The following is a 26,183-nucleotide window of genomic DNA, read 5'->3' on the forward strand; positions in this document are numbered from 1 at the left end:
GGTAGCGCCACGGTGCCCTAGTTCGCGAGCCGGGCCAGTGCCCTGTTCTGGTTCCGCCCCGGCTCCGCGGGCGCGGAGGCGCCGACCCACCAGCAGGAAGAAGGAGGCGCGGCCAAGGGAGGGTCGTTCCCGGCAGCGCCGCGCGGGCCGGGCCGGCGGGCAGGAAGCGCGGGGGAGGCGCGCGGGCGGGGGTCCCGCGGTTCGCGGCCGGGGCGGGGCGTGCGCGTCAGCCGGGCTAGAAAAGGCAGCGCCCGAGCCGCCGGGGGACCGCGCTCGCCGCCGGCCGGACGCCGCCATGAGCGCCGCGCTCTTCAGCCTGGACGGCCCGGCGCGCGGCGCGCCCTGGACGGCGGAACCCACTGCCTTCTACGAGCCCGGCCGAGTGGGGAAGCCGGGTCGCGGAGCCGAGCCGGCCGCGCCCGCCATGTACGACGACGAGAGCGCCATCGACTTCAGCGCCTACATCGACTCCATGGCCGCCGTGCCCACCCTGGAGCTGTGCCACGACGAGCTCTTCGCCGACCTCTTCAACAGCAACCACAAAGCGGGCGCCCTGGAGCTACTGCCCGGTGGCCCCGCGCGCCTCGGGGGCCCTGGCCCGGCGCCGCGACCCCTCAAGCGCGAGCCCGACTGGGGCGACGGCGACACGCCCGGCTCCCTGCTGCCCGCGCAGGTGGCCGCGTGCGCGCAGACGGTGGTGAGCCTCGCGGCCGCTGCGCAACCCACACCGCCCGCGTCGCCAGAGCCGCCGCGCCGGAGCCCCGCGCCCCCAGCGCCCGGGCCCGCGCGCGACAAGACGGCGGGCAAGCGGGGCCCAGACCGCGGAAGCCCCGAGTACCGGCAGCGACGCGAGCGCAACAACATCGCTGTGCGCAAGAGCCGCGACAAGGCCAAGCGGCGCAACCAGGAGATGCAGCAGAAGCTGGTGGAGCTTTCGGCCGAGAACGAGAAGCTGCAGCAGCGCGTGGAGCAGCTCACGCGGGACCTGGCCGGACTGCGGCGCTTCTTCAAGCAGCTGCCCGGCGCGCCCTTCCTGCCCGGCGCGGGGGCGGCGGACGCGCGGTGACGCGGGGGGCGCGCGGGCTGCGGCCGCACTGCCTGGAGCCGCCGGGCCGGACTCCCGCGCTTGGCCGGGACTCGGACAGCTGCCGCGTGGACCCTCAGTTACTGTGACGGCAGCTTCTCTACATCCTGCGCCTAGGATGCAGCTAAGGTACATTCGTAAAAGAGACTTTTCCGACAAGCCTTTGTACTGTAGATACGAGGGAAAGACTGAGCATGCTCACTTTTTTTATACTGATTTTTACAGTATTTGTAAGAATAAAGACGCGTTAGACCCACTTTGATTCCTGCGCTCGCGGCCCTCCGAACCCGCAGGGGAGGGCGCGTCTGGCTGACTTGCACCCCGGGGCCGGTCATCCCGGGTTTCTTTGCTTCTCAAACAGGCCGAACTCCACCTGCGGACGTGCTGGTTAACTTGCCGAGACCCGCTCGGGTGGAAGGTGCCCGCGCCCCGGGAACGTGTTGGAAACCCACTGGAGTGCGTCCCACCTCGAGTTGGGGTCTAGGGGCAAGGAGAAGAGGGCTCGGTTACTCGAAAACCAGCCCGACTCATCTTGGCTTTCATGGGATTTGCTTTCACTTTCCTCACTTCTGTAGTCAGCTTCAAGTAGATTTTCCAAGTGCGTAAAGTACAAGTCATGTAGGAGATGGAAAGGACAGTCACAAAGCTACTTAAAACCGGCTACCTTGCCAGTACTTGTAATGTTTCAAAGATTAACCTGGACGAATAAATAAAGTTGCCTTTTCCCCATGAGAGGGTACTGGGCAGCCTTTCTTTGTCTTGGCTGCTACGTCTATATTATGTAATTTATTAACCCTGGCTTGTCATGATTATATTGTCATGAGGGAGGAAACAAAATCTTTAGTGTCCAGAGATAATTAATCCGGGGTTTTACTTTTAACTCAGATACTCTGCCAACAAGGTGAACGATGACCCAGCTCTTCTGTGGCGGGGTGGCCTTGTCTGTGCACCCAGTGCTAACCAGACCTGTTGTTCTCTCACTTTATCTATACTTTACCCATAACAGTTTGACCTCTGACACAGTGCCCTCAGAACATTTTCCAAAAAATAATGAACTGCAAAGCACTTAGGTTGGACACCTACTGTGCAGAGCAGTAATAGACAAGAGAGGACAAAGGTTTGCCCTTTGCCGGGTATTCTTTGGGGAAATGTTAAAAGAAATGGGGGGAAAAAAAACCTGCTGAATCATGGTAAAATCTGAACAGAACACTTCAAAATTACAGTAGGACAAAATTTTTTATACTGTATTATCTAAAATAAATACAATATGAAGGCCTGAAGCTTATTTAAGCTTTAACATGCAGAAAGGTAATAAAAATATATATAATCATAGAAAAAAGTATTTTGATTTATAGTTTACAAAACCATTTTACTAACATGAAGTTCCATTTCAAGATCATAAAGTACATTCACTCTGCCCAGGGTTAAGAAATGACCCAAACCACCACCACCTCTCAGCCACTTGGTAAAGTTCACAGATCCTGTGGCCGTTGCCAGAGTTCTCAGGAGGCTCTCCCCTCGCTCAGGAGCTCAACCTCCTCCAATCCCACGCTGCTGGTCGGGTGGGTGGTGATGCACCGGACAAAGCAGGTTAACGGCCCCACCTCCTTTCCGAGGACACTCCTCACTTCATAACTCTGCAGGGAGGAGAGGCAGGCTGGTTAGAGCAAACAGCCCTGGACACCCTGTTCCCCAGCGACTCAGCACACCACAGCCAGAGCAGGAGGCTCTTCCCTGGCCCATGACCTCCGGAGATGAGAATAGGCTGCGATACAAGCCAAGGAAGGAACTGCTTTTTTCTGGTAGCTGAGTTTGTTTTTACACAAGAACATCAAGAATGTCTCTTATCGATGTCTGTCGGTGGATACAAGGTGCACACCTCTCAGCTGGCCGTTCGAGGAGGGGAAGCCGCGCCCCGGGCCCCAGCGGGAGCTCCATCATGCTGCCGCTGACTCCCACTTCCGCAGCCAACCAGCACTTCTGGTCAAGAACTAGCTCTGCCTGCCTGAACAAGGTCTCATCTCTCCCAGAGCTGCCCTGAGCTGAGCGCCTCTCCCCATACTGTAGAAAGGCCTTCCTTCTTACTGTCTGATGACAGTCTCAGGGAACAGGTTAGCCGCGGGCAAGCATCATCTCCACGTGGGAATGCAGAGCTCCAGGCGGTGGGGCCCGGTAACTAGGTGGGGCAGTATGTTGTGCCCTCCTGGTCTCCAGGTATCAGACCTCGGGACACTTTTTTGGGGGAACAGGGCTGAACATAAAGAGAGGCTTATTGGTCTTAAGGAAAACTGAAGCCCCAGAGGGTCATGTGTTCTTTGGGAAGTTCCTCTGCGGGACCTGAGGAGCAGTGCTGGGGCTCCTGCCAGCCTTGCTCTGTGCCAGACACTTGATGGATGTCTGTGATAACTGAGTTCAGTGCTAACTTGCCCCTTCCATCATTAACGTGTCCTGGCAGGGAAACCCAGGCTGGGCAGTCAGACAGCATGGCCAGGGTTGGCATGTCTGTGTTCCTGATGGGCACCTCACTGCCCTCACCTGGGGTCTGGCTTCTTGTGAGCAGTGTGGTGGGAGGGGCATGGAGTGTGCCCCATCCCTGGTCAGGACAGAGGCCCATCTGCCCTGCTCAGGACCAGATGCATGCCGTGAGGGGGTCCAGACCGTGTGGGTGTCTGGCTCGGGGCCCAGCGAGGCCCCAGCTGACAGGAGCATGAGGGCCGGCCAAGGACTGGGGGACATGTGTGACCCCAGTCTAGCCTTGTGACTGCTGCCCAGCAGAGCCGTGTCCAGACAGTGGGTCTGTGTGCACAGTGTGGACACAGGAGCCCTGAGACCGCTCCTTCTGCAGCAGTAAATGTCCAGATCGGTCTGGGATGTGAATGCTGTGAAGCCAGCTCACTGTAGTCCCTGTCTCACACCTACAAGACAGGCATAGCGCCAAATGCCCTGTCTCCCCACTGTGGTTCACAGGGAGCTCTGACCTCCCTGGTAGCATGTTCAGGTAAAGCGGGGGAGAGAGCTGAGGTCTAAGCAAGTTAAGGGAGGAAATGAGGGGATGAGACTGGACAGTGTGGAGGCCTCCCGCTGGGCTCCTGTGGCCAAGATATCAAGGTCCCAGACTCTTGGTCACTCCCAGGGCTTCTGTGCTCAGGGGCCTTGCACAGGCGCAGTGGCAGGAAGGCAACAGAGATGCTGGGGAGGGGGGTGGGCGGTTCCCATTCAGGGCTGGGAGGGCCATGGTGATGCTGTATGCCGCTGTGTCGTCTACGAGGGCTGCCCCTGTGTGTGTCCATGGGGGGCCCAGGTCACCTGGATACAAGCACCTAACTCTGACTTGAAAAAAAAAAAAAGTCTGAAAAATACCTTCTTTTTAAAATGCCAGGTTAAATTTTCAATAATAACTGCATCATTTATAAATGGACATTAAATTATACCTATATTTGGGGGAAATTAACATGAAGAAGTTAAAAACAATCACACTAGCAAACTCACATGTGCTGGTCATATGAATGCATGTATTTGTGCATGTGACTATAAAACGTGCCTCTGTTTTTAAAAGGTACAGTGTATTTTCTTTGACTCTTCTGTGATGTCACTCAGGTGGAGTGGTGGGTGTGACCACTGCCTTCACATCTGAAGCTGGACCTTGTTAAGTGGAGGCCTGAGACCCTACACTCCTGGGTCCTGACCATAAGTGGCATAGTTTGTTCTGAGAATGGAGTTGTGGTTCTCACGGAGAGTCATCTGATTCTTTGCAATTTGTGAATGTACATCCGCACCCTAAAAACTGACAGAGTTCAGGTGATCCTCGTGGCCGATGCCCCCAACCAGGTCTCAACCACACCCGTGTCCGCTTCCTTCCAGGTTGACATAAAGCCTGAGAATCCACTGAGCGCAGAGGTGGGGTTGGGGGTGACGAGCTTGGCACCTCCCCAGTCCTACTGGCCTCCCTCTGCCAGCAGAGCAGTACAAAGGGACACAAGGTGCTCACCGCTGGGCCTCTCACTCAGCGCACCGCTGCACACGCCCCCACACGATCACACCGCCGCACACACCGCCGCACGCGCCCCCACACGATCACACCGCTGCACACGCCCCCACACGGATCACACCGCCGCACGCGCCCCCACACGATCACACCGCCGCACGCGCCCCCACACGATCACACCGCCGCACGCGCCCCCACACGATCACACCGCCGCACGCGCCCCCACACGGATCACACCGCCGCACGCGCCCCCACACGGATCACACCGCCGCACGCGCCCCCACACGGATCACACCGCCGCACGCGCCCCCACACGATCACACCGCCGCACGCGCCCCCACACGGATCACACCGCCGCGCGCGCCCCCACACGATCACACCGCCGCGCGCGCCCCCACACGGATCACACCGCCGCGCGCGCCCCCACACGATCACACCGCCGCGCGCGCCCCCACACGGATCACACCGCCGCGCGCGCCCCCACACGGATCACACCGCCGCGCGCGCCCCCACACGATCACACCGCCGCACGCGCCCCCACACGGATCACACCGCCGCACGCGCCCCCACACGATCACACCGCCGCACGCGCCCCCACACGGATCACACCGCCGCGCGCGCCCCCACACGGATCACACCGCCGCACGCGCCCCCCACACGGATCGCCCCCACACGGATCACACGGCCACACACGCCCCCACACGGATCACACCGCCGTGCGCGCCCCCCACACGGATCACACCGCCGCACGCGCCCCCCACACGGATCGCCCCCACAGGGATCACACGGCCACACACGCCCCCACACGGATCACACCGCCGCACGTGCCCCCCACACGGATCACACCGCCGCGCGCGCCCCCCACACGGATCACCCCCACACGGATCACACGGCCACACACGCCCCCACACGGATCACACCGCCGCACGCGCCCCCCACACGGATCACACCGCCGCACGCGCCCCCCACACGGATCGCCCCCACACGGATCACACGGCCACACACGCCCCCACACGGATCACACCGCCGCACGTGCCCCCCACACGGATCACACCGCCGCGCGCGCCCCCACACGGATCACACCGCCGCACACGCCCCCCACACGGATCACACCGCTGCACACGCCCCCACACAGATCACATACACACGAGCATACATGAGCCTCCTGCGCCCTCTAGGATGCAAGCAGTCGAGAAGTCCAACGTGTGGGAGGTACAGCCTGCCTCCATTGAAAGGGAGTAAGTGGATGAGGGAGTTCCTGCCAGGCCCCTGAAGAGAGCAGGGGGCCGAAGGCCACTGTCCAGGGAGCCTGGGGCCCAGGAAAGGCACCCAGGTTACTGCAGGGCCTGTGGGTACCATCTCCAAGCACTTGGCCCTGGGCTTCATTCTGTGGTGGTCTCCATGAGCAGGACTCCCCCAGCATCCTCCAGAGTAACAAGCTCCAGATGGCCCTGACACAGAGCTCTCCTCCCTGAGGGCACGAGGTGAGGCGGGCCTGCCACATTAGTGTCTGCTTAAAGCCCCCTACCCTGGAACTCTCCAATCCACGAGCCTTACCCAAGGACCAACAGTCACAGAACCATGAGCTCACCACCCGTGAAACAGGACTTCCATCAGAAGAGAACACACGCAGGGTCCCTGCTGTCCCCACCAGGGCTGGCTACCCTCTCGGTGTCGCTTGTGAAGACTGTGATGACCTTCCCTCTGCGGGTCTCTGCATCCGACAGAAGCCCTGTCCCTGTGGCCTCTCCAGTCAGCGTGGCTCTGCCCATCTTGAGGACAGCAGGGAGCATGGGGCCTGGCTGCTCTAACTGCTGACTTCCATCGCACTTGCACACGATCAGGGACACTTGTCCACAAGCCCTCCTCTAGACACTGGTCCCCACGGCACAGCAGCCCCTTGGATGAGGTCTGTGTGGGGGAGGGGGAGGGGGAGGGGGGGTCACCAAGTTGCTCTAAAGAGGTGCATGACACCAGGGATTCGAGTTGGAACCGCAGCCAGACCAGGGCTCCTTACAGATTCTGTGCACAGACATTCCGATTTACTCAAAACTCTGACATCCAGTGTAAATTGAAGAGTGTAAGGGCTGCTTCTCCCCCTACCCTGAAGCCCAGGAGGGGCTGGCAAGCAGCCAGGAGGGCAGCATGGAGCCTCCAAATTCAGGCTGGATGCAGAGTGGGCCTGTGGCTGTGGGAACCCTGAGCTCTGCCGATGTGAGCGTCCTCTTTGCCAGCAACCGCAAGAGCTACGCATGTCTGCCACCTGGGTTTTGAACGCTGAGGGCAGACACACAGGCCCCTCGCAGGTTTCCACATGGCTCTGACATGGACAGAGCTCTCCGCTTCATAAGGGTGTGAGGCAAGGCAGGTGTGTCAAGTTAGGTGGGTAAGGGAATGCAAGTGTGTAAGGTAAAGTGGGTGTGTAAGGTGAGATAGGTGTGTAAGGTAATACCGGTGTGTAAGGTGAGATAGGTGTGCAAGGTAAGGTAGGCATGTAGGTGAGGTGGGTGTGTGAGGTAAGGTGAGTGTGTAAGGGAACACAGGTGTGCAAGGTAAGGTGGGTGTGTAAGGTGAGGTGGATGTGTAAGGTAATGCCAGTGTGTAAGGTGAGGTGTGTATGCTCAGGTGGCAGTCTCTTTCAGGAGCATGCCTCAGACCTCTTCACAAAGCTACCACCGTTAAGTCAGGGCAACTCTGAGAAGTTTCCATGCACTCAGACTCTAGAATCCCAGCAATTTGAAAACTGTGTCTCAGACAGCTGTGCTATTAAGTCTAATTTGAAACCCTGAGATGGTCCTACCACAATGGAAGCCAGGGGACAGAGCCCCATATCTCCTGCAGGACTGATGAGAAGTAACCCTGGCTCTGAAAGGGAAAGGCATGAGTCAGAGGAGGAAGCAGGGACCTAACTGAGCCTCTGGAGTCTGACCTCTGGTGGTGCCTGGCACAAAAGGGACAGGGAGAGGAGAGAAGCGCGCCCAGGGGCTGGGCCCCCACTTACCCCATCCTCACAGGCAGCGAACCTCAGGAGCGAGGAGATGCTGTCTTGGAGAAGCTGCAAGAACCACCAAGCGGTCCGGGTCAGCACCCCACCCCACTCGCCAGAAACACCCCTCCCGGGGACTGACGTATGGCTCGAGGCCACCAGCTCCACTGCAGACTTGAGCCTTCCCTCCCCGGGCAGGGACCAGGAGAGGCAGGCCCCACCTGGTCGCAGGTGAAGGGGCCCTGGAGGTGGACACAGACACACCAGCCCCTGCCGGCTCCTACCTTGACCCTGACTGTGCACCGGGGCCGCGAGGGGGAGTCCAGGAAGACCTGCAGGTGTCTCCTGAGGACAGGCGAGGTGACCACACTGGAGCAGTCCCCACAGGAGAAGGCGCCCCTGCTGCTGGAGACAAGAGGACAGAGCGTGGGAGCCTGGTGGGGACAGACATTACCTGCACCCCGGTGTCTGGGCGTCATGTTCAGAAACCAGGTCTTGACACAGGCCCGAAGCAGCCTGGGCGCAGAGATCAGGCCACTTGCAGAGTGGCCGGAGGAGGGAGAGACCTGGCAGAGGGCTCACCTGGCTGAGCGCCCGGCCAACAAAGGGCGGGGCCGGGCAGACCTGCTCTGCTCACCTGCGTCCCTGCTCCTTCCTGCCTCCCAGAAACCTAGATCCATGCTCCCGTCGTCTCCAAGCCCTGCCCTGCGCTGTCTGGTCTGGGCCTGAGGCCACCACCCAGGAGGTGTCCAGCAGCAGGAAAGTGAGGGCGCCCTGGGTGCCTCTAATGGCCAGTGGGGCCAGAGGACTGGCTCAGAGGATGGGCCCAGGGTGCGTGGGGGGTGGGGGGCAGTAACGCTGAGCAGGAAGGGACGTCAGCTTGCAAAGGGTCAGCCGTGCGGTTCCCACGTGCCACATGTTTGTGTTTGCCCTGAGTTCTTTCTCTCCCACCAGACAACAGAGGAGCTGAGGAAGCCCCGCTCTTTTTTCTCTTCTAGGACTGGAGGTGACTCAGGGAGCAGCAGGAGCCCAGGGGTGACTTGCGGAGAAAACGTTCCCGCCTCCTCTGGCAGCTCGGCTGCCCCAAGTGCCCCCTGGCCCAAGGTCGCGGGGTCACTGGCAGCTGCCCCCTACCTGTCTGCCGGGCTCCGTTCCAGTCTCTCGCTGCCACACAGATCACACACAGGCCACGAGCAGGCGGTGCTCTCGTCCACAGCGACCACGGTGCCTGGGATCAGGGAAGCGGAGCTGGGCTCAGAGGTGGCTCTGGTCCCCAGCCTCAGTGTGCTCCTCAGGTCACAGATGGGGACGAGAGGTGCCCAGGTTTGTTTCCTCAATTTGTGATTTTATATAAATGCTCTTAAACTTATTATAATTCCCATTTATTGCACTAAGTTATAGCAAAGGACAAGTTTTAAAGCTTAGGCCTATTACCACCTCCCCGAGTATTTTCACCTTTGCCTTCTCCCAGCATGCGTGTTATGAGTACATGACAAGCACGCCATGCCTGCGCCGTCACGTCCTTCCCTGAGACTCTGCATGGCTGAAGATTTACATCACGGTTCCCCTGACCACTCTCCAGACTGGACACTAGGCATCCAAACTGCTCTAGGACAAGGCAGCAGGCATCTGTCTCCTTGGCCCCTTCCGTGAAGGGCCCTTCCTCTGGAATGGGCTCACAGAGTGGAGTCACTGTGTCCAAAAGTGTGAGCCCAGAGATGGTAAAACTCCCCAGAGGTGCATCCCACAGAACCTCTGGCTCACACTGTTCACACTCACCCACTGCCTGGACATTTACAGGAAGTATCTGCCTCCTGGACAGTGGAATGGAATCCCACAGCTTGGTTTCCATTTTCTTGATAAGGAAAGATTCTTACTAGTTTGTTAGTATCTCCTCTTATGTGGTTTCCCTATTTCTCTTTACTCCAACATTTGTGATTTATTTATTCAACAAACAAATATGTATACAATGTTTTTTAGTGTGGGATATACATGTAGCACTATGAACTTAAGAATAAAAGCCACAATCTACACTTTAATGGACTCCACAGTCTGACTGGGAAAGCACATAAACAAATGAGTAAAAATATCATGAAACATGGGAGAAAATATCTGCAAATATCTATCCAAAATATACAAATAACTCTTAAAGCTCAATAATAAGAATCAGGATAACCTGATTTAAAAAATGAGCCAAAAACTTTAACAGACACCTCTCCAGAGAAGATACACAGATGGCAAAGAAGCACATGAAAAGATGTCCAGTGTCATGTCATGAGGGAAATGCAAATGAACACAGCAATGAGACACCCCTGCAGACCTATGAACACGGCATTGAGACACCCCTGCACACCTATGAACACAGCAATGAGACACCCCTGCACACCTATGAACACAGCAATGAGACACCCCTGCACACCTATGCACACAGCAATGAGACACCCCTGCAGACCTATGAACACAGCATTGAGACACCCCTGCACACCTATGAACACAGCAATGAGACACCCCTCCACACCTATGCACACAGCAATGAGACACCCCTGCACACCTATGAACACAGCAGTGAGACACCCCTGCACACCTATGAACACAGCAATGAGACACCGTGGCACACCTATGCACACAGCAATGAGACACCGTGGCACACCTATGCACACAGCAATGAGACACCCCTGCACACCTATGCACACAGCAATGAGACACCCCTGCACACCTATGAACACAGCAATGAGACACCCCTGCACACCTATGAACACAGCAATGAGACACCCCTGCACACCTATGAACACAGCAGTGAGACACCCCTGCACACCTATGCACACAGCAATGAGACACCCCGGCACACCTATGCACACAGCAATGAGACACCCCTGCACACCTATGAACACAGCTATGAGACACCCCTGCACACCTATGAACACAGCAATGAGACACCCCTGCACACCTATGCACACAGCAATGAGACACCCCGGCACACCTATGCACACAGCAATGAGACACCCCTGCACACCTATGCACACAGCAATGAGACACCCCTGCACACCTATGAACACAGCAATGAGACACCGCGGCACACCTACAGGGACGGCCGAGTCCTGAGCATTGACAGCACCAAATGGTTCTGAGGATGTGGAGCAACAGGAGCTTGCAGTCACTACTGGGGGTAATAAAAAATGGTACGGCCACTGTGGACAGTTTGGCAATTTCTTACGAAATTAAACACTGTCCTATGATACAATGAACCAATCACACTCTTTGGTGTTTTCACAAAGGAGTTGAAAATATAGGTCCACATAAACACCGGCATGTGGCTATTTACTCTTTAATTACCAAAACATGGGAGCAACCAAGATGTCCTTCAGTATGTGAATGGATACATAAACTCTGGCTTATCTAGAAAATGGAACATCATTCAGTAATTTTTAATAAATGAGCTCTCCGGTCATGAAAAGACATGAAGGAGCCTTAAGTGCATATTACTAACTGAAAGAAGCCAATCTCAAAAGGCTACAGACTATATGGTTCCAACTATAGGACACTGTGGCAAAAGCAAAACTATACAGATTGTGAAAAGATCAGTGGTTGCCAGGTATTAAGGGGGAGAGAGGGCTGAAGAGGTGGAACACAGAGGTTTTAGGTCAGGAAAACCACTTGGTACAACACTGTAATGATGGCTGCGTGTCATAAATTTGCCTAAATCCACACAATATAGTCACTAAGAGTGACCCTGGCTGTAGCTCTGATTCTGGGTGATGACAACGTGTCAGTACAGGTTCATCAGTTACAACAAACATGCCATCTGGTGGGGATGCTGACAGTGGGGGAGGTTGTGCATGTGTGGGGGTAGAGAGAATGCGCAAAGTCTCTGAACCTTCTGCTCAGTTTTGCTAAAACTGCTCTAAAAAATGGTGTCTTGAAAAAAAAAGTAGAACATAAAATACATGCTAAACTGAGAAATGGAAAAGACCCCCAAGAGGGGCTGAAGAGAGGCCCTCAAGGCTGGCCTAAGTGTTGGGGAGGCTTCCTGAAAGAATGGACCTGAGGTGGGGCTGCTGGTAGGGAACGACACAGGTCCACCCTTTACCCTGAGGTGGGGCTGGAGGCCAGAGAGGCAGAGGAAAAGGCAGGTGAGACAGCAGTGAACTGTGCCTGCCAGCACCTTCCAAGTCTCCCTGGGATTCTAGACTTGATCTTGGAAGGGATGAGAAGCCAGAAAGGAATTTTAAACAGGGGATTGAGTTGGTCTAATTTTCTTGGAGTGTGAAGCACTGTACATATCATCAAGATACATTGCAAATCTCAGACCATCCTTGTTGAAGAGTGGTGAAATGAGACATCTGAGAAAAAGTAAGATATGAACCAAGTTTCCAGAAAAATAGGAGAGTCATCCTTCCTACTCTTGGAGCAAAGAATTTAATTTTCCACTAGAACAAACATTAGGAAAAAATTTATCTGTAGAGGATAAAATGATGAGAACTAAGTAGGCTTGGTTTATTAAAATGCATTCCTGCAATGCATCCTTGAATGACTTTTTGAAAATGAAAATAATACATCCTGATTTTAAAAAGACTGCCTAGCTAATTTCATTGTTCTTACAAATCTAATCAAGACTGAGTCAAAGTTAAGCCAGTAGAAAGCTTAAAAGACTGAAAGTTAAGCCAGTAAAAGCTCAAAGCACTGCCGGAAGGCGCGTCTTCACAGAGGGCAGAGTCCAGGCTGAGGGGAGGGCTCCCAGCACAGAGACTCAATCACACAGTTATGGCGAGTCTGCTAAATGAATTAAGAAAAAGAAGACTGCTACAAACCACATTTCCTTTTATCCTAGTACCCGACAGTGCTAACAACATTTACAATTACATGGGATTAAGCAATTTCCTTCCAATTTCGGAACAAGACTCGAGCTGAGGAAATACATTTTGTCTGGGGTCTTCATACCACTGGTAACTCCCTTGCCAGGCGACAGCTGGGTCTGGGTTTGATCCCTAGCTCCCAGCGTGCATAAAAGTTATGTCCACACTATACTATGACTTATTAAATGTGCAACAAATGCATAATGTCTAAAAAACGAACACCTTAATTAAAGAATACTTAATTGCTAAATTATGCTAACCATCATCTGAGCCTTCAGCAAGTTGAAATCTTTTTGTAATAGTAGCATCAAAGATCACTGATCACAGATCACCATGACAAATATAACCATAATGAAAAAAACTGAAATATTGCATGAATTACCAAAATGTGACACCAAACCACTAAGTGAACTACTGAACAAACAGCAGGGATAGACTTGCTTGACACACGGCTGCCACAAACCTTCAATCTGTAAAAAGCACAGTATCTACCAAGCACAATAAAATGAAGTAAGCCTATATTAAAGAAATTGAATCAATAATTCATAACATTCCAAAACAAAGCACCAGGCCCAGCGGAGTTCACTGATCAATCCGAGCAAACATTTAAGAAAGAAATTATACCAATCCTGTGCAGTTCCCCCCAGAAGACGACAGTAGCAGAGGGGGTACACGTCCTCTGACGACAGCATGTACCTAATTCCAAACCCAGATAAAGACACTACTTGAAAGGACAACTACAGACCAGGATCTCTCATGAACAGAGCTGCAAAAGTCCTTAGCAAGATATTAGCAATCTAATCCAACTATATAAAAAAAAGATTATACCATGACCAAATGGGATTTATTCCAGGTTTATAAGCCAATTCAATATTTAAAAAAATCAACTACTGTAATTTATCACAGGGCTTCCCTGGAGGCTCAGCATTAGAGAATATACACCAGTGCAAGAGACACAGGTTCAATCCCTGGGTCGGGAAGATCCCCTGGAGAAGGACATGGAAACCCACTCCAGTATTCTTACCAAGAAATTCCAAGGACAGAAGAGCCTGGTGGGCTACAGTCCATGGGGTCACAAAGAATCAGACATGACTTACAGACTAAATAATAACAACAACAATCTATCATATCAACAGACTAAAGAAGAAAAATCATATGATCATATCAATAGATGCAGAAAAGCCATCTAACAAAATTCAATACCGATTGATAATAAAAACTCTCAATCTAGGAACAGAGGAAGTTTCTTCACCTTGGTAAAGAGCATTTATTAAAAGCCTACAGTTGGAATAAGCCAACAAAGAAGTTCTGTGATTTAGGAAAGGCTGACCCTAAAGGATTAATACAGAGGAGGCCTAGATGACAGCTGACAGCAGGGCAACCAGTCAAGGAAGGTTCAGAGGGACAGAAGGCTCCAGGAGAGAAATTACATAGGAAAAGGATGGCTCCAAAGATCTGTCATCATTTTTGAGGATTTGGAAAACAATTAAGAGTGTAGAGCAGGCAGTGTTAAGTAAAACAAAATTCAGCACAAAACTCCATGAAAAGACTCATACAAGAAAGGAAATAGAGTATGTACTAGTTTCCTGTTCAGTGAAAAATATTTATATAATCATTATAATAAAAATACCATTTACTGTTTTTCATCTATGAGGATCAACCTGCAGACACAGGGCAAAGCTTTACAGCTACAGAACAGAACATTTTCGATCTTAGTAATCAGAACCAACTGGAGGGGAAGTAAGAGACCGGTACGTTCTTTCCCTTCAATATGTGGAATAAAGAGAGATTATCTTTAGCTGAAAAAACAACAAACACTCAAGACCCTGACAGCTGACATCACTGACTAATGGTGGGAGAAGTGGTGCTTTCTCCTTGAGATCAGTAACAGGGCAAGGCGGTCTCTCTCATCACTTCTCTTCAGTCTGGTGCTGGGAGTTCAGCTAAGGTGAGATGGCCAGAAAAGGAGATAAAATGGATGGAGACTGGGAATGAAGAAAAACTTGTCCTTGTTCACAAGTGAGTTTCCTGTATAGACTATCTCAAAGAATCAACAAGAAAAAAATCTAGCACTACGAAACCACTGTGGCTAGGTTGTAGGATACAAGGTTAAAATACAAAAGTCAATTGCTTTCCTATACACTAACAATGAACAAGTGAAATTTGAAATTAAAAACATACAACACCATTTACATTAGCTAAATAAATGAAATACTTAGGTATAAGTGTAGCAAAATACGTACAGATCTATATGAGAAAAACTACAACACTGCTGAAACATCAAAGATCAAAATTAAGAGAGAGATATTCCATGTTCACGTACAGGAAGACTGAATGTTGTTAAGATGTACATTTTTTCTAAGGTGCACTACAGATTGAACACGATTCTAATCAAAAGCACAGCAAGTCACTCTGCGGATACCACAAGCCAAGTTTCAAGTTTACATGGGAGGCAGAAAGGCCTAGAGTAGGCAAGACAATACTGGAGGAGAATGGAGCTGGAGGACAGACATGCGACAGAGATACCGTCATCAAGACAGCATCCTACCCTCAAAAGGAAAAACCAATGCAACAGACCAGAGAGCCCAGAAACATACCCACATGAACACAGTCAACTGAGCTGACATTTCAGTAGAGAAAAGACAGTGTTTCCAACAGTGTTACAACAATTGACAAACACCTGGGGGGAAAAATCAATCTAGAAAAAGACCTTACCTCTTTTACAAAATTTAACTCAAAATGGACTGTATACTTAAGTGTAAAATGCAAAACTATAAAATTCCTAGAAGAAAACAGGAAAAAAAATCTGCGTGACTTTAGTCTGGCAATGAGTTTTTAAATACAACATCAAAACCACCATTCATGGGGGAAAAAAGCCTATGTTGGACTTCATTAAAATTAAAACTGGTCCACAAAAGACACTGTTAAGAGATGAGATGCCACAAATGGGAAAAGATATTTGCAAAATACTTATCTAGGACAGGACTGCTATCCAAAATACATGAAAAACACAAAAAACTCAATAAGAAACTGAACCTGAATAAAAATGGACCAAAGCCCTTGGCAGACACCTCACCACAGAAGATATACAGACATCAAATAAACATAGGAATGATGCTCCATAGCACATGCTGTCAGGGAAACGCAAACTCAATCAGCAACCTGACACCAGCACATGCCTGTGAGAATGACTGACGATCTACAACCTGAGAATACCCAGTGCTGGGGGATGTCACCTGTCACAGCTCTGCTCCGGGCAGCCTGTGTCAGCCCAGGGTCACTCCACGGGCGCCGCTGGCCAGAGACCCTCCATCAGCACTGCCCCTCTCCAGACGGGTCACTGTGGCTACCTGATCTCCCTCATCTTGGGCTCCCGACACTCCTGTTGGTCACCACGTCTGGACACGGGGTGTTCAGTCTCAGCCTCACGTTCTGCCCTCTGAAGGGTCACTTCCTACAGATGCCTCCCCACCACGCGTGGAGGGAACACAGCTCCCTCTCAGTTCTGCTGCCACTGTCTATTTGTGATTGTGGCCCACATGAAAACTATGTCAGACATCAGGAATATACCCAAAGAACAGGAAGTAGATGCCCACCCAAGGACCTTACATGAAAATTCACAGCAGCATGAATTATAGTATCAAAAAAGTGTGCATCAACTGATGAATGGATAAATAAAACAGGGTCTATTCAGCCCCAGAAAGGAACAAAGCCTGAGAAACGCCTTGAAAATGTCCTGCTGAGTTCAAGCAGCCAGAAACCAAGAAGCACACAATGTATGATTCATTCACATGAGCGTCCATGAGACAGAAGGCAGAGGAGCGGGAGCCAGGGGTTGGGAGGGGATGGGATGTGAGTGCTGACAGATACAGCGTTTCTCTCTGGAGCTAGTTAGTAGGGATGGTTGCACAACTGTATGAATACACTACAAAAAATGAGTTGCACACTTTAAAAGGGTGAATTTCTGCTCAATGACACTGTGATTGAAAATGAGACTGCCACTCTGTTTTCAAAGCCAGTGAGACGACAAAAGCCAAAACGTAAACTAGGAGGTGGCTGTACAACACTGTAAATGGACTGCCACTGAATTTCTCTTTAAAATGGTTAAATTTTATGTTTTGTAAATCTCACTGTAAATTATTATTTCTTTAAAATATGAGATTCTTCAGGAAAGGCAAGTCTCTGTCCTCACCACTGTCTGCATGCTCCTGCATAGCCTGCAGCTCTATGCTTCTTACTCCCTGGCTGCAGGTAAGAGTGGTCTGGCTCCAAACCCTTCTCAGGAAGCCAGCTCTTCAGGTACATTTTCTCATAAAATGTGGGAGGGGTTTGGGGGTGGGAACTGTCACCTGGGGTCGCCTCCTTCTTCTTCCACTGGCTCAGAGCCTGGATGACCTACCCTGGGAGATGCGAGGGATGGGAGCCTGGAGAGCACAGGCCGCGGACAGGCTGTGCGGCTCTGCAGAGTCCGGCCTTCATGCCTGTCCACCAGTCCGCTGAGCCTCCAGACTCTCAGCCAACCTCTCCTGTGCTCCTCCCAACAGCCAACAAGCAGCCCCCATTTTGCTCCAGAGTCGACCCGTGGTGCTGAAAGCAGGGCTTCATCTTAGACAAAAATCTGACTGTTCCACTCCGTTAGCACAGCTGGGATAGCAGGACAGGACAAGGCCAGCTGGCCACCTTGGCCCCTCTCCTCCAGCACATGGAGCTTGTGCAGCTGTCCTGGGTTTCCCACGTGCCCTCCCACCTTCCTGAAAGGCCTGCACCAGCTCTGCCTGGGCAGGGATGGCAGTCCGGGCCCCATCCCTGCTGTCGCTGGCTCCAGCCCCCAAGCCCCCAGCCAGCCACCCGCCGGTGGCACTGGGAGCACGGAACGTCGGCTTCCCCGTCAGCCCACCTACTCCTCAACCAGTCTCTGAGGTCAGTCCTGCCATCCTTGGAGCAGAGATGAGAGAGTGGGGGCAAGAACAGACCCAGCTGACGGCTGGAGCCTGCCTTCTTCAAGTCCACGTGCTTGAGGAGCTACATCTCGGTAGGAACACTAACGGTAAAGGGAATGTACTGAAGGAAAACATAATGGACACGTGCTCAGTCTCACAAGCACACAGGGGGCCTGGGCTCGAGCAACAGTGGGGTCACAGCCTTCGCTGTTCATAAACAGCACACGGGGTTTGGGTCGAGTGGCCGGGATGGAGGACACAGGCCCTCGACGTTACGTGTGGAATCTCTGGACTTTCTGGAAACGGACGAGCACGATGCTGTCACAGATCACTGTTTCCCTGCGTGTCAGGTCTTCTCCTGACTGAACCCTCCCTCAGATCCACCTCCGCCCTGAATCCCCCCCAACCCCGACTGCCACCCCCCCACACACACCTCTGCCACCTCCTCCCACTCCGGTGCTTACCCGCCCTGCCCCGTCAGCAGCCTGGGCAAGCCCTGCTCGCACCCCGCCCCCCACCTCATCTGATGGGCTCACCCTCCACTCGCCCTCGGCTCAGGGCTCCTGTCTGTGCCCCACAGGGAGGGCCTGGGACAGACACTCAGAGCCCTGGAGGCTGCCAGCCTGGCTCTGCTTGTGTCTGAAAGGCCGGCATCTTTTCATTTTGTTCCTCATGTACCCTGTGTCAGGTACTCAACAAACAGTGAATAAATAAATAACGAACACAAAGTAAGTACGATATTTAAGAAAATACAAATCTCTCTTCCATCAAGATTGATACACACCTTGGATGCTGCAAATGGAGTTGACCTGAGTGCCAGGGCCCAGTTCATCCAGATGCAGGGGGCCCGTCAGCTCCCAGGCACCCACCATCATACCCCCATGGCGTTTCCTAGGCAGGAGGACAGTTCGGCCAACACAGACAATCTGACCTGCCAACAGAGATGCTTTGGATTACTCCAGCTCTAGGTTTGAAACAAGCAAGTTCTCCTGCCAGGAGAGACACATCCTCCGCCAGCCTTCTGGCAGTTGGGGCGGGGTGGGGGGGGGGGCGGTCAGGGGCACTGGCGTGGGGCCCCCATATGTCGAGGGACACAGCCTGTGCAAAAAGGGAGACAGAGCTGTAAACACACACAAACATGTGTTCACATTCGATGCAGAAAGACCAACTTCACGTCACGCAGCTTCAACACTGAAAATACACTGTCCAGGTAGGGTCCTCCTGTGGCTCCTGGAAAGAGCACTGATGGGTGTAAGCACACAGTCAGGTCTCCGTACTAGCAGGCTTCACATCTGCAGACTCCAGCCAGCTCGGATGCAGACAACCATGGATGAAAAATACTTGGGGAATGTTCCAGAAAGCAAAATGTGGATTTGCTGCACATCAACCAGTATTCACACAGCCTGACATGGCATGAGGTACAAGTTTTACAGGGTTTACAGGGTAAGAGCATGCATGTGGGTCCCACGCGAACACCACTGTTCTCTAGACTGGGACTTGGTGCTATAGAGGGTGGCTACTGAAGAATGGACATAAATGCTTGAGCTCTGTTTGTTTTACAAAGTGGTGCTCTAGGCAGCAGTTTTGTTACTTCTGTACCCATAAAGCGTGACCCCGACAGACCCTCCCCAGTGACCCCAGCATCACTCCTGCATGCCAGCACCACAGGCCAGCGCTCTGTTGTGTCTAGGCAGCTGTCACAGGGGCCTGGTCTGCAGGGGACTCTGGGCCGGCGGACAGACCAGTACTGTCAGTAAGAGGAAAGCATACCTTGGTCTTGGAGAGCGTCCCGGAAGAGGAAGCTTTGGGAGGTGGCCTCGCAGAGAGCATCCCGGACCTCCTGGTCCAGCAGGCATGAGGCGGCCACACGCACAGGAATGGTTCTGGGGAAACCTGAGTCCTTGTCCAGCGTCTGCAGAGTAATGTCGGTCACCACGAGACACATCTCCCTTGGCTCCAGAGGCAAACTGTTTGCCTAGAATTCAAAGTCACTGTCAAGGCTATTAACCTGGTAGCTCTTCTTAAATCCCAAATTATTTTTAAAGGCAATAATCTTAGATGATTATTATTAACATTAATGTCTGATATCATTTCAATAAGTATTTCCACAAATGCAATGGCCTTTGCATACGTGGTCATCAGCACCCCAGACATGGCCAAGCCCAGTGAGCTCCAGCCCTGTCGCTGTTCTAAGGGCTCCACGGCTGGGGGGAGGCCTGCCCCTCCCTGGCTGCTCTCTCCTTGTCCTCTGACCCACGAGGAAGAAGTCACGCACTTCCTCCCAATCCCACGTCCACACAGTGAGGATGTGAGTCATCACACTGGCTTCCACGAAGTACACACTCTTCTCTCCTGCGAGATGTACATGTCCCAAGGATGAGAAAGTGTGATGAATGGAACGTTCACATCCCCAGCCCCATGGATGCACATCGTGAATCCTACACTCCAGTGTGATAGTCATGGACACAGGGCCTTCGGGAGGTGGCTAGGACACAACTACATCAGAGTCTTCTGCCACTAGGACTCAGTAGATGCAAATGGCAGAGAAGGTAATGGCACCCCACTCCAGTACTCTTGACTGGAAAATCCCATGGACAGGGGAGTCTGGTGGGCTTCCATCTATGAGGTCGCACAGAGTTGGACACGACTGAAGCGACTTAGCAGCAGCAGCAGATGAAATGGGGACAAGGATCTGACTGGAAATAGCCCTGGGGTCAGCAGGGCCAGGCTATGAGAAGCTGGTTGGCATGAGGGTCAAGGTGTTGCTGGCATAGATGGTCTGGTCAGGCTGATGATCCCACATGGCTGGTGGACATGACTGGGCAAAGAAGGTGACCAGTGAGGTCAGGAACTGTGAGCTGAGTGGAGAAGGCAGTTGGATGGAAGGCTGATTACACATAAGAAATTAGAGAAGTTTATACTGAGGAAAGTGACAGCCAGGTTTCTCAGAGCTGGATGAGGAGTTATTAATACGGAAGTGAGGAAATCTAGAGTCAGTTCCATGGTTATGGCCTAGAGTTAGAAGTACTGGTATAAGATGATGAGTTTTAGGTAGAGACAGATGCAAAGAAAGATGTGGATCGGTAGGTACGTGTGCATGAGTACACACACATACTTCCTTGTTCCGTCTGCTGAGATGGCCCAGCAGCAATGAGCCCACTGAGGACCCAGATCTTGGCTTCTAAATGCCGTTCTTCACTAAAATCAACCAGGGCTCCTTAGAAGACAACCGATTTCAGGGCAGAGGAAACACAAGATGAGTCTGAAGCATCTTATTATTGCAGAAAGTAAGGGAGCCCTTGAGGAGTGATGGGGACATGTCCAAAGGACATGGGAGCTGGCATGAATCTGGGGAGACGTAAGCATTGGAATAAGTGACAGTTACAGATAACAACTCATTGAATTAAATTCAATCTACTGGTTCAAGCTGAGATAAATGACCGAATGCATAAATAAATCATGAAAATAAAAGTTCCTAGGTATAGCCAATGCCAACTAATAAATGTAGAAAAAGGCTGGAATTAGAAAATTATCATTTAGCCACTATCAGAGTAATAATTCAAGCAAGATTCATATAGATTTTACAATGAATGGGTAGAAGTTTGATAAGAAACAGGATGTTAAAATTGTCTTAAGCTATCTTCCTACAAAACATTTGTTACACGGTTATTAAGCAGTAAGTACGGAATATTTATTAGTTAACTTTAGAGTGGAGAAGCCTGGAAAACAGCATCTTAATCAATTGATATCATATCACAGCACTGGGACAGCTCAACCGTGTGCCCCTGGTATGGACACAGTGCTTTTATGTGGCATAGATCACAAATCTCTTTGTGATCAGGCAAATCTACATGGAGGGGCATTCTGTTGAGTAATCAACCTCTTCTTCAAAAATGACATAAAGGTCATAAAAGGTAAGAAAGATGAAGAAACGTTCCATCTAAAGGAAACAGAAGGGACAGGACCCCAAGGTCCCGCACATGGCCCTGCGCTGGACGGAGGAGTTCATCTTAGCAAATGGTCAGTTTCTCAGGAAGGGCAAAGATTTCCACAGACCAGCTGAAGGTGGCAGTGCATCTGAACACTCCTTCCCCCTCCACCTCTGGCCCAGCTGCAGGTCTGTGGGCAGGAGCCAGTGAGTGACAGCTGCTGAGAGCACACTCAGGCTGTACCTGGCAGCTTCACACCCAGGACTTCACGAAAGGCCACAGCCTCACCTGCACAAGCAGCGCACTTAGCACCATGGCAGCACAGACCGCACATAACTGGCATTCAACAATGCTTTTCTGTTTGGGTACTCTACCCATTTCTGAGCGAGATCATCCTTTGGTAAGTTGTACAACAAGTGAAGAGAAAGAGAGACAGATCACCTGTGGTCTCCGGTAAATCACTGTGGCATAGAAGCTGCAATGGGTACAGAGGCCGTCAGTCTGGAATGTATTGAAAACAGTGCGTAAGTCTCCCCAAGCCCACACACACAGCAAAGCAATGGAGACATGGTACACACAAAGGCACCACCTGCAGAATTTCTTTTAAGAAGCGGGGAGTCGGTGGCTGGTAAAGTTCTGCAACGGGGTCGTCTTCAATTACATCAATCTGCCCCACGTCTGGATGAGCGCTGAGGATGTAACAGAAGCTAGGAGGAGGCAGATGAGTTTTCTCCTGTTTAAAATGAAGACAAAAGTAGAATGTGAATGCACTGCTGAAAGACTCAAAAGCACTATTAACATAAATTGACTCTTCAACAGAGCCGTCTCTGCTCACAGATGCAGACCAACTCTCTGCAAGGCTCATTACAGATGGGGTTATTTCTCTCTGGACCCAGCATGAGAGCTTCTGTGCTCCTGAATTTATCACCAATTCAAGATGTTATTCTAGAAATTTACTCTTCAGATGCACTGAAGACTCCATTCACAAAGTTCTTCCCTGTGAGGCATCTAAAAATGGCATCTCTGACTGGGCCACTGCTCCAGCTCTGGACAGAGCTACTGTGTCCGCCTGTGCCAGAAGTCAGAACCACACAAGCAAGGGGCCAGCTCTCAGCCTGGGGAGCCAAGGCCTGAAGTAGTAGCTGCCAGCCTGCTGGACATGGTTCAGAGCAGGAAGGACAGACACGCTTCCTCAATGTTGCTACCTGTGGGCAACCAGCTACCATACACGAGGTGAGGGGGAAGGAAAGGGAGACCCCGAGCTGAGCGGAGATGACGGTTGGACTGATGCCCATGGATTCGTTCACTGAGTCTTTGTTCTAACTGGCACTCAGTGGTGGTTCTACTACTGACTGGAAGGAGGCAGGGAAACCACCTGCTTCTTGTTGGGTGCGAGGCTGAGACCCTCAGTGTGCAGTGGCCCATGATGATGGGGGTGGAGAGAGGTCACCATAAAGGAACCTCCGGAAGCACACATGTGGCACAGTGGAGAAGGCAGCCAGGCTCCGGCCTACAAGTGAGGCAGCACTGTGACCTCTGTCCTGGCTCCCACTTACTGGATCCAGGCTTCTCGGGGGGTGCACTGTGTGTGTGTGTGGGGGGTGCCTCAATGCCGGGCTAACCTCACAGGGTTTCTCAGGAGGTGCACTATTGTGGCAGGGCAGTGCCTCAATGCTGGGCTTACCTCAAAGGCTGTGCCAGGGCCTGTTGCTTTCAGAGCTGCCCGTGGAGGCCACATGGTGTCAATCAAACTAAAAAGCTCAGCCATCCTAGAGAAAGAAGAGATGCTGGTCAGTGAGCCGGTCACATGCAGGCTGAACACCAAGAAGCCAACATTCAGAATATGCGATGAAGTCAGGGGCACACAGACAGACAGACCGACCTTGCAACCTGGAATGTGTAAGCACAGGAAAGAGACTGTTCACTAAATTATCATGCATTTGATATGTCTGGAGAAAACTCTAATTCAGAAAGACACATGCACTCTGACTCTCATAGCAGCACCATTCACAATAGACAGGACATGGAAGCAACCTAAATGTCTATCAACAGAGGGGTGGATAAAGAAGACGTGGAGCATATATACAATGGAATACTACTCAGCCACAAAAAAGAATGAAATAATGTCATTTGCAGCAACATGGATGGATCCAGAAATTATACTAAGTGAAGGAAGTCAGAACAGAAGACAAATTTCATATGATATCACTTACATGTGGAATCTTAAGAAAATGATACAAATGAACTTATTTACAGAACAGAAATAGACTCACTGATGTAAGAAACAAACTGATGTTTACCAGACAGGAAAGGAAATGGGGTTGGGATATATTAGAACTTTGGGATTAACAGAGACACACCACTACATATAAAACAGATAAATAATAAGAACCTACTGTATAGGATAGGAAAATATATGCAATAAATTGTAATAATTGATAATGGAAAAGAAACTGAAAAAGAATATATATATATATATATATATGCACATATGTATAACAGAATCACTTTGCTATCCATCTGAAACCATGTAAATCAACTATACTTCAATAAAAAAATATACAAAATTATGATGCATCTGCACAATGAAATATGATACAGCTTTTGAAACGTTGACACATAAACTATTTATGGACATGGAAAGATATTCATGATACCTTGCTAAGTGGAAAGCAGACAACAAATTATAAGGTCTCTCTCTGAAAGAGCAAAAAAATGTTTTTAGTGGTTATCCGAGTAGAACTTAAAGATGACATTTATTTTCTTCCTTTGGTTCAAGTGTTTCCTGTATATTTCAAAAACATATATGTGTTACTCACAGAACAAGAAAAATTATCAATATTATCTAAAATAAAAGATACAGTCAGACACAAAAAGACAAACAGTGTGTGATTCCATGTATATGAGGTCCCCAATCAGACCAATTCACAGACAGAAGGTAGAGGCTGGCTGTCAGGGGCTGGGGAGCCAGCGGTTCAGGGGACAGAGCTTCACTTCACGAGGGTGACAGGTTCTGGGACATGCTGGTGTGACGGCTGCAGGGCACTGTGAATGTACTTCCTGCTAACTGAAAACTGTTAAGATGGAAACTTTTATATTATGTACATTTTACCACAGTTTTAAAACTGCCGTTTTAGTTGGGAAAAAAAAGTATATATCTCAAAGGCTTCTTAGATTTTGACCTAACTTTCAATAGTGTTAATAGATAATAATGTTGTTTACTTTTTTAAAAGCTTGTGGTCTTAAGAATTAATATTACATACTCTTATTTTTCTCAACATTTAATAGCATGTACTATTTTAAGTGCTTAGGATCCAGCAGTTAAACTCAGAGTTGAGAATGAGGGTTTTGGCATCACAGAGAAGGAGACTCAAAGCTTCCCTGCTATCTTCTGGGCCCTCACATGGATCACAGCAGAAATGTTGGCACACAGGGCATGGTCTACAGTCAACACCAAGATTCTGGGTCCAAATCAAGAACAAAAGTGGTAAGTAAATGGGGACATGCTGGTGAAAAGTCACTCTCCCCTTCTCCTGGCAGCAGCTGTTTGTGGAGGTGACCAGGCAGAGCTGGGTGACTGACCAGGGCCAGCTGAGGTTGAGAGGTGGCTACTGGACGCTGGGGGCCCCCTGGAAGCTGGGGGGCCCGCTGTGCCTCTCAGTCTGCCCACTTCTGCCCCTCCTCCTTCCACACAGCTCCCCGAGGGATGGGCACCAAAGTGCTAGCCCAGTCGAGGCTTGGAGACTCGGTGAGGGACTCACCAGCACTCACAAGTCTCATGTGCACTGACACAACCTGAGAACCCTGCGTAAACAGTCATGCGGTGCCTGCTGTGTTCAGCTCGGCTTCCATCACTCAGCACAGTGGCCTCGAGATCCGCCCAGGCTGCAGTGGCACCAGCAGCCCGTTGCTTTTACTGCTGAGCGCTGTCCATGGTGTGGATGTGACACAGCTTGTTTACCATTCACCTCTGAGGGACATGGGTTTTTTTTCCAGCTTGGGGCTATTAAAAACACTTGGCACAGAATTTTACGGGAATGCTGATGTTCTTTTCTCCAGGTAAGTGCCCAGGGGTGCAGCTGCTTGGGTAAGTGTGTTCAATTTTTAAAGGGACTGCCAACTCTGTTCCTGCAGGGGACCACATCACCTTACAGCCCTACCAGCAACATACGAGAGAGTTTCTTCACATCCTCACTAGCAACCAAGGTTGTCACTGTTTCTCATTTCAGTTGTTCTGATAGGAGTGCAGTAATATTCACCTCGGTCACGCTGTGCTTCAACCTAAGGACAGTGACGTTAAACATCTTTCCGGGTATTTATCTGCCATGTGATGTCCTCTTTGGAAATGTCTCTTCATGTCCTTTGCCATTTTCTAATTGGACTGAGTGTGTGTCTGTTTATGGCTG

The 26,183-nt window shown here is 51.1% G+C and overlaps 2 protein-coding genes across 7 annotated transcripts in view; one reads left to right on the plus strand and one right to left on the minus strand.

Moving 5' to 3' along the window:
- The first annotated feature begins 241 nt into the window (after positions 1-241).
- Positions 242-1,243, plus strand: CEBPD (CCAAT enhancer binding protein delta). Its single transcript, XM_020902485.2, has one exon. The coding sequence runs from the start codon at positions 296-298 to the stop codon at positions 1,064-1,066; it is 771 nt and encodes a 256-aa protein (XP_020758144.1). The 5' UTR covers positions 242-295; the 3' UTR covers positions 1,067-1,243.
- A 1,058-nt stretch (positions 1,244-2,301) lies between these two features.
- SPIDR (scaffold protein involved in DNA repair) overlaps positions 2,302-26,183 on the minus strand; it is a 265,133-nt gene continuing 241,251 nt past the window's right edge. For 4 of the 6 annotated variants that reach the window (XM_070477068.1, XM_070477067.1, XM_070477064.1 and 1 more), the window contains 10 exons: positions 24,435-24,476; positions 23,462-23,546; positions 22,367-22,510; positions 22,219-22,278; positions 19,619-19,823; positions 18,633-18,779; positions 9,190-9,283; positions 8,340-8,460; positions 8,071-8,124; positions 2,302-2,721 (listed from right to left, as the gene is read on the minus strand). In XM_070477068.1, coding sequence (XP_070333169.1) covers positions 2,587-2,721; positions 8,071-8,124; positions 8,340-8,460; positions 9,190-9,283; positions 18,633-18,779; positions 19,619-19,823; positions 22,219-22,278; positions 22,367-22,510; positions 23,462-23,546; positions 24,435-24,476 — 1,087 coding nt within the window. In that variant the 3' untranslated portion in view covers positions 2,302-2,586. The remainder of the gene's footprint in view (positions 2,722-8,070; positions 8,125-8,339; positions 8,461-9,189; positions 9,284-18,632; positions 18,780-19,618; positions 19,824-22,218; positions 22,279-22,366; positions 22,511-23,461; positions 23,547-24,434; positions 24,477-26,183) is intronic. The other 2 variants (XM_070477065.1, XM_070477066.1) reach the window with 2 other exon arrangements.

The sequence above is a fragment of the Odocoileus virginianus genome, chromosome 15 (assembly GCF_023699985.2).
Source record: "Odocoileus virginianus isolate 20LAN1187 ecotype Illinois chromosome 15, Ovbor_1.2, whole genome shotgun sequence".
NCBI classification, from domain to species: Eukaryota; Metazoa; Chordata; class Mammalia; order Artiodactyla; family Cervidae; genus Odocoileus; species Odocoileus virginianus.

Excerpts from the sequence above, each read along its gene's own strand:
- CEBPD (XM_020902485.2), top strand. The coding sequence starts at position 296 with ATGAGCGCCGCGCTCTTCAGCCTGGACGGCCCGGCGCGCGGCGCGCCC.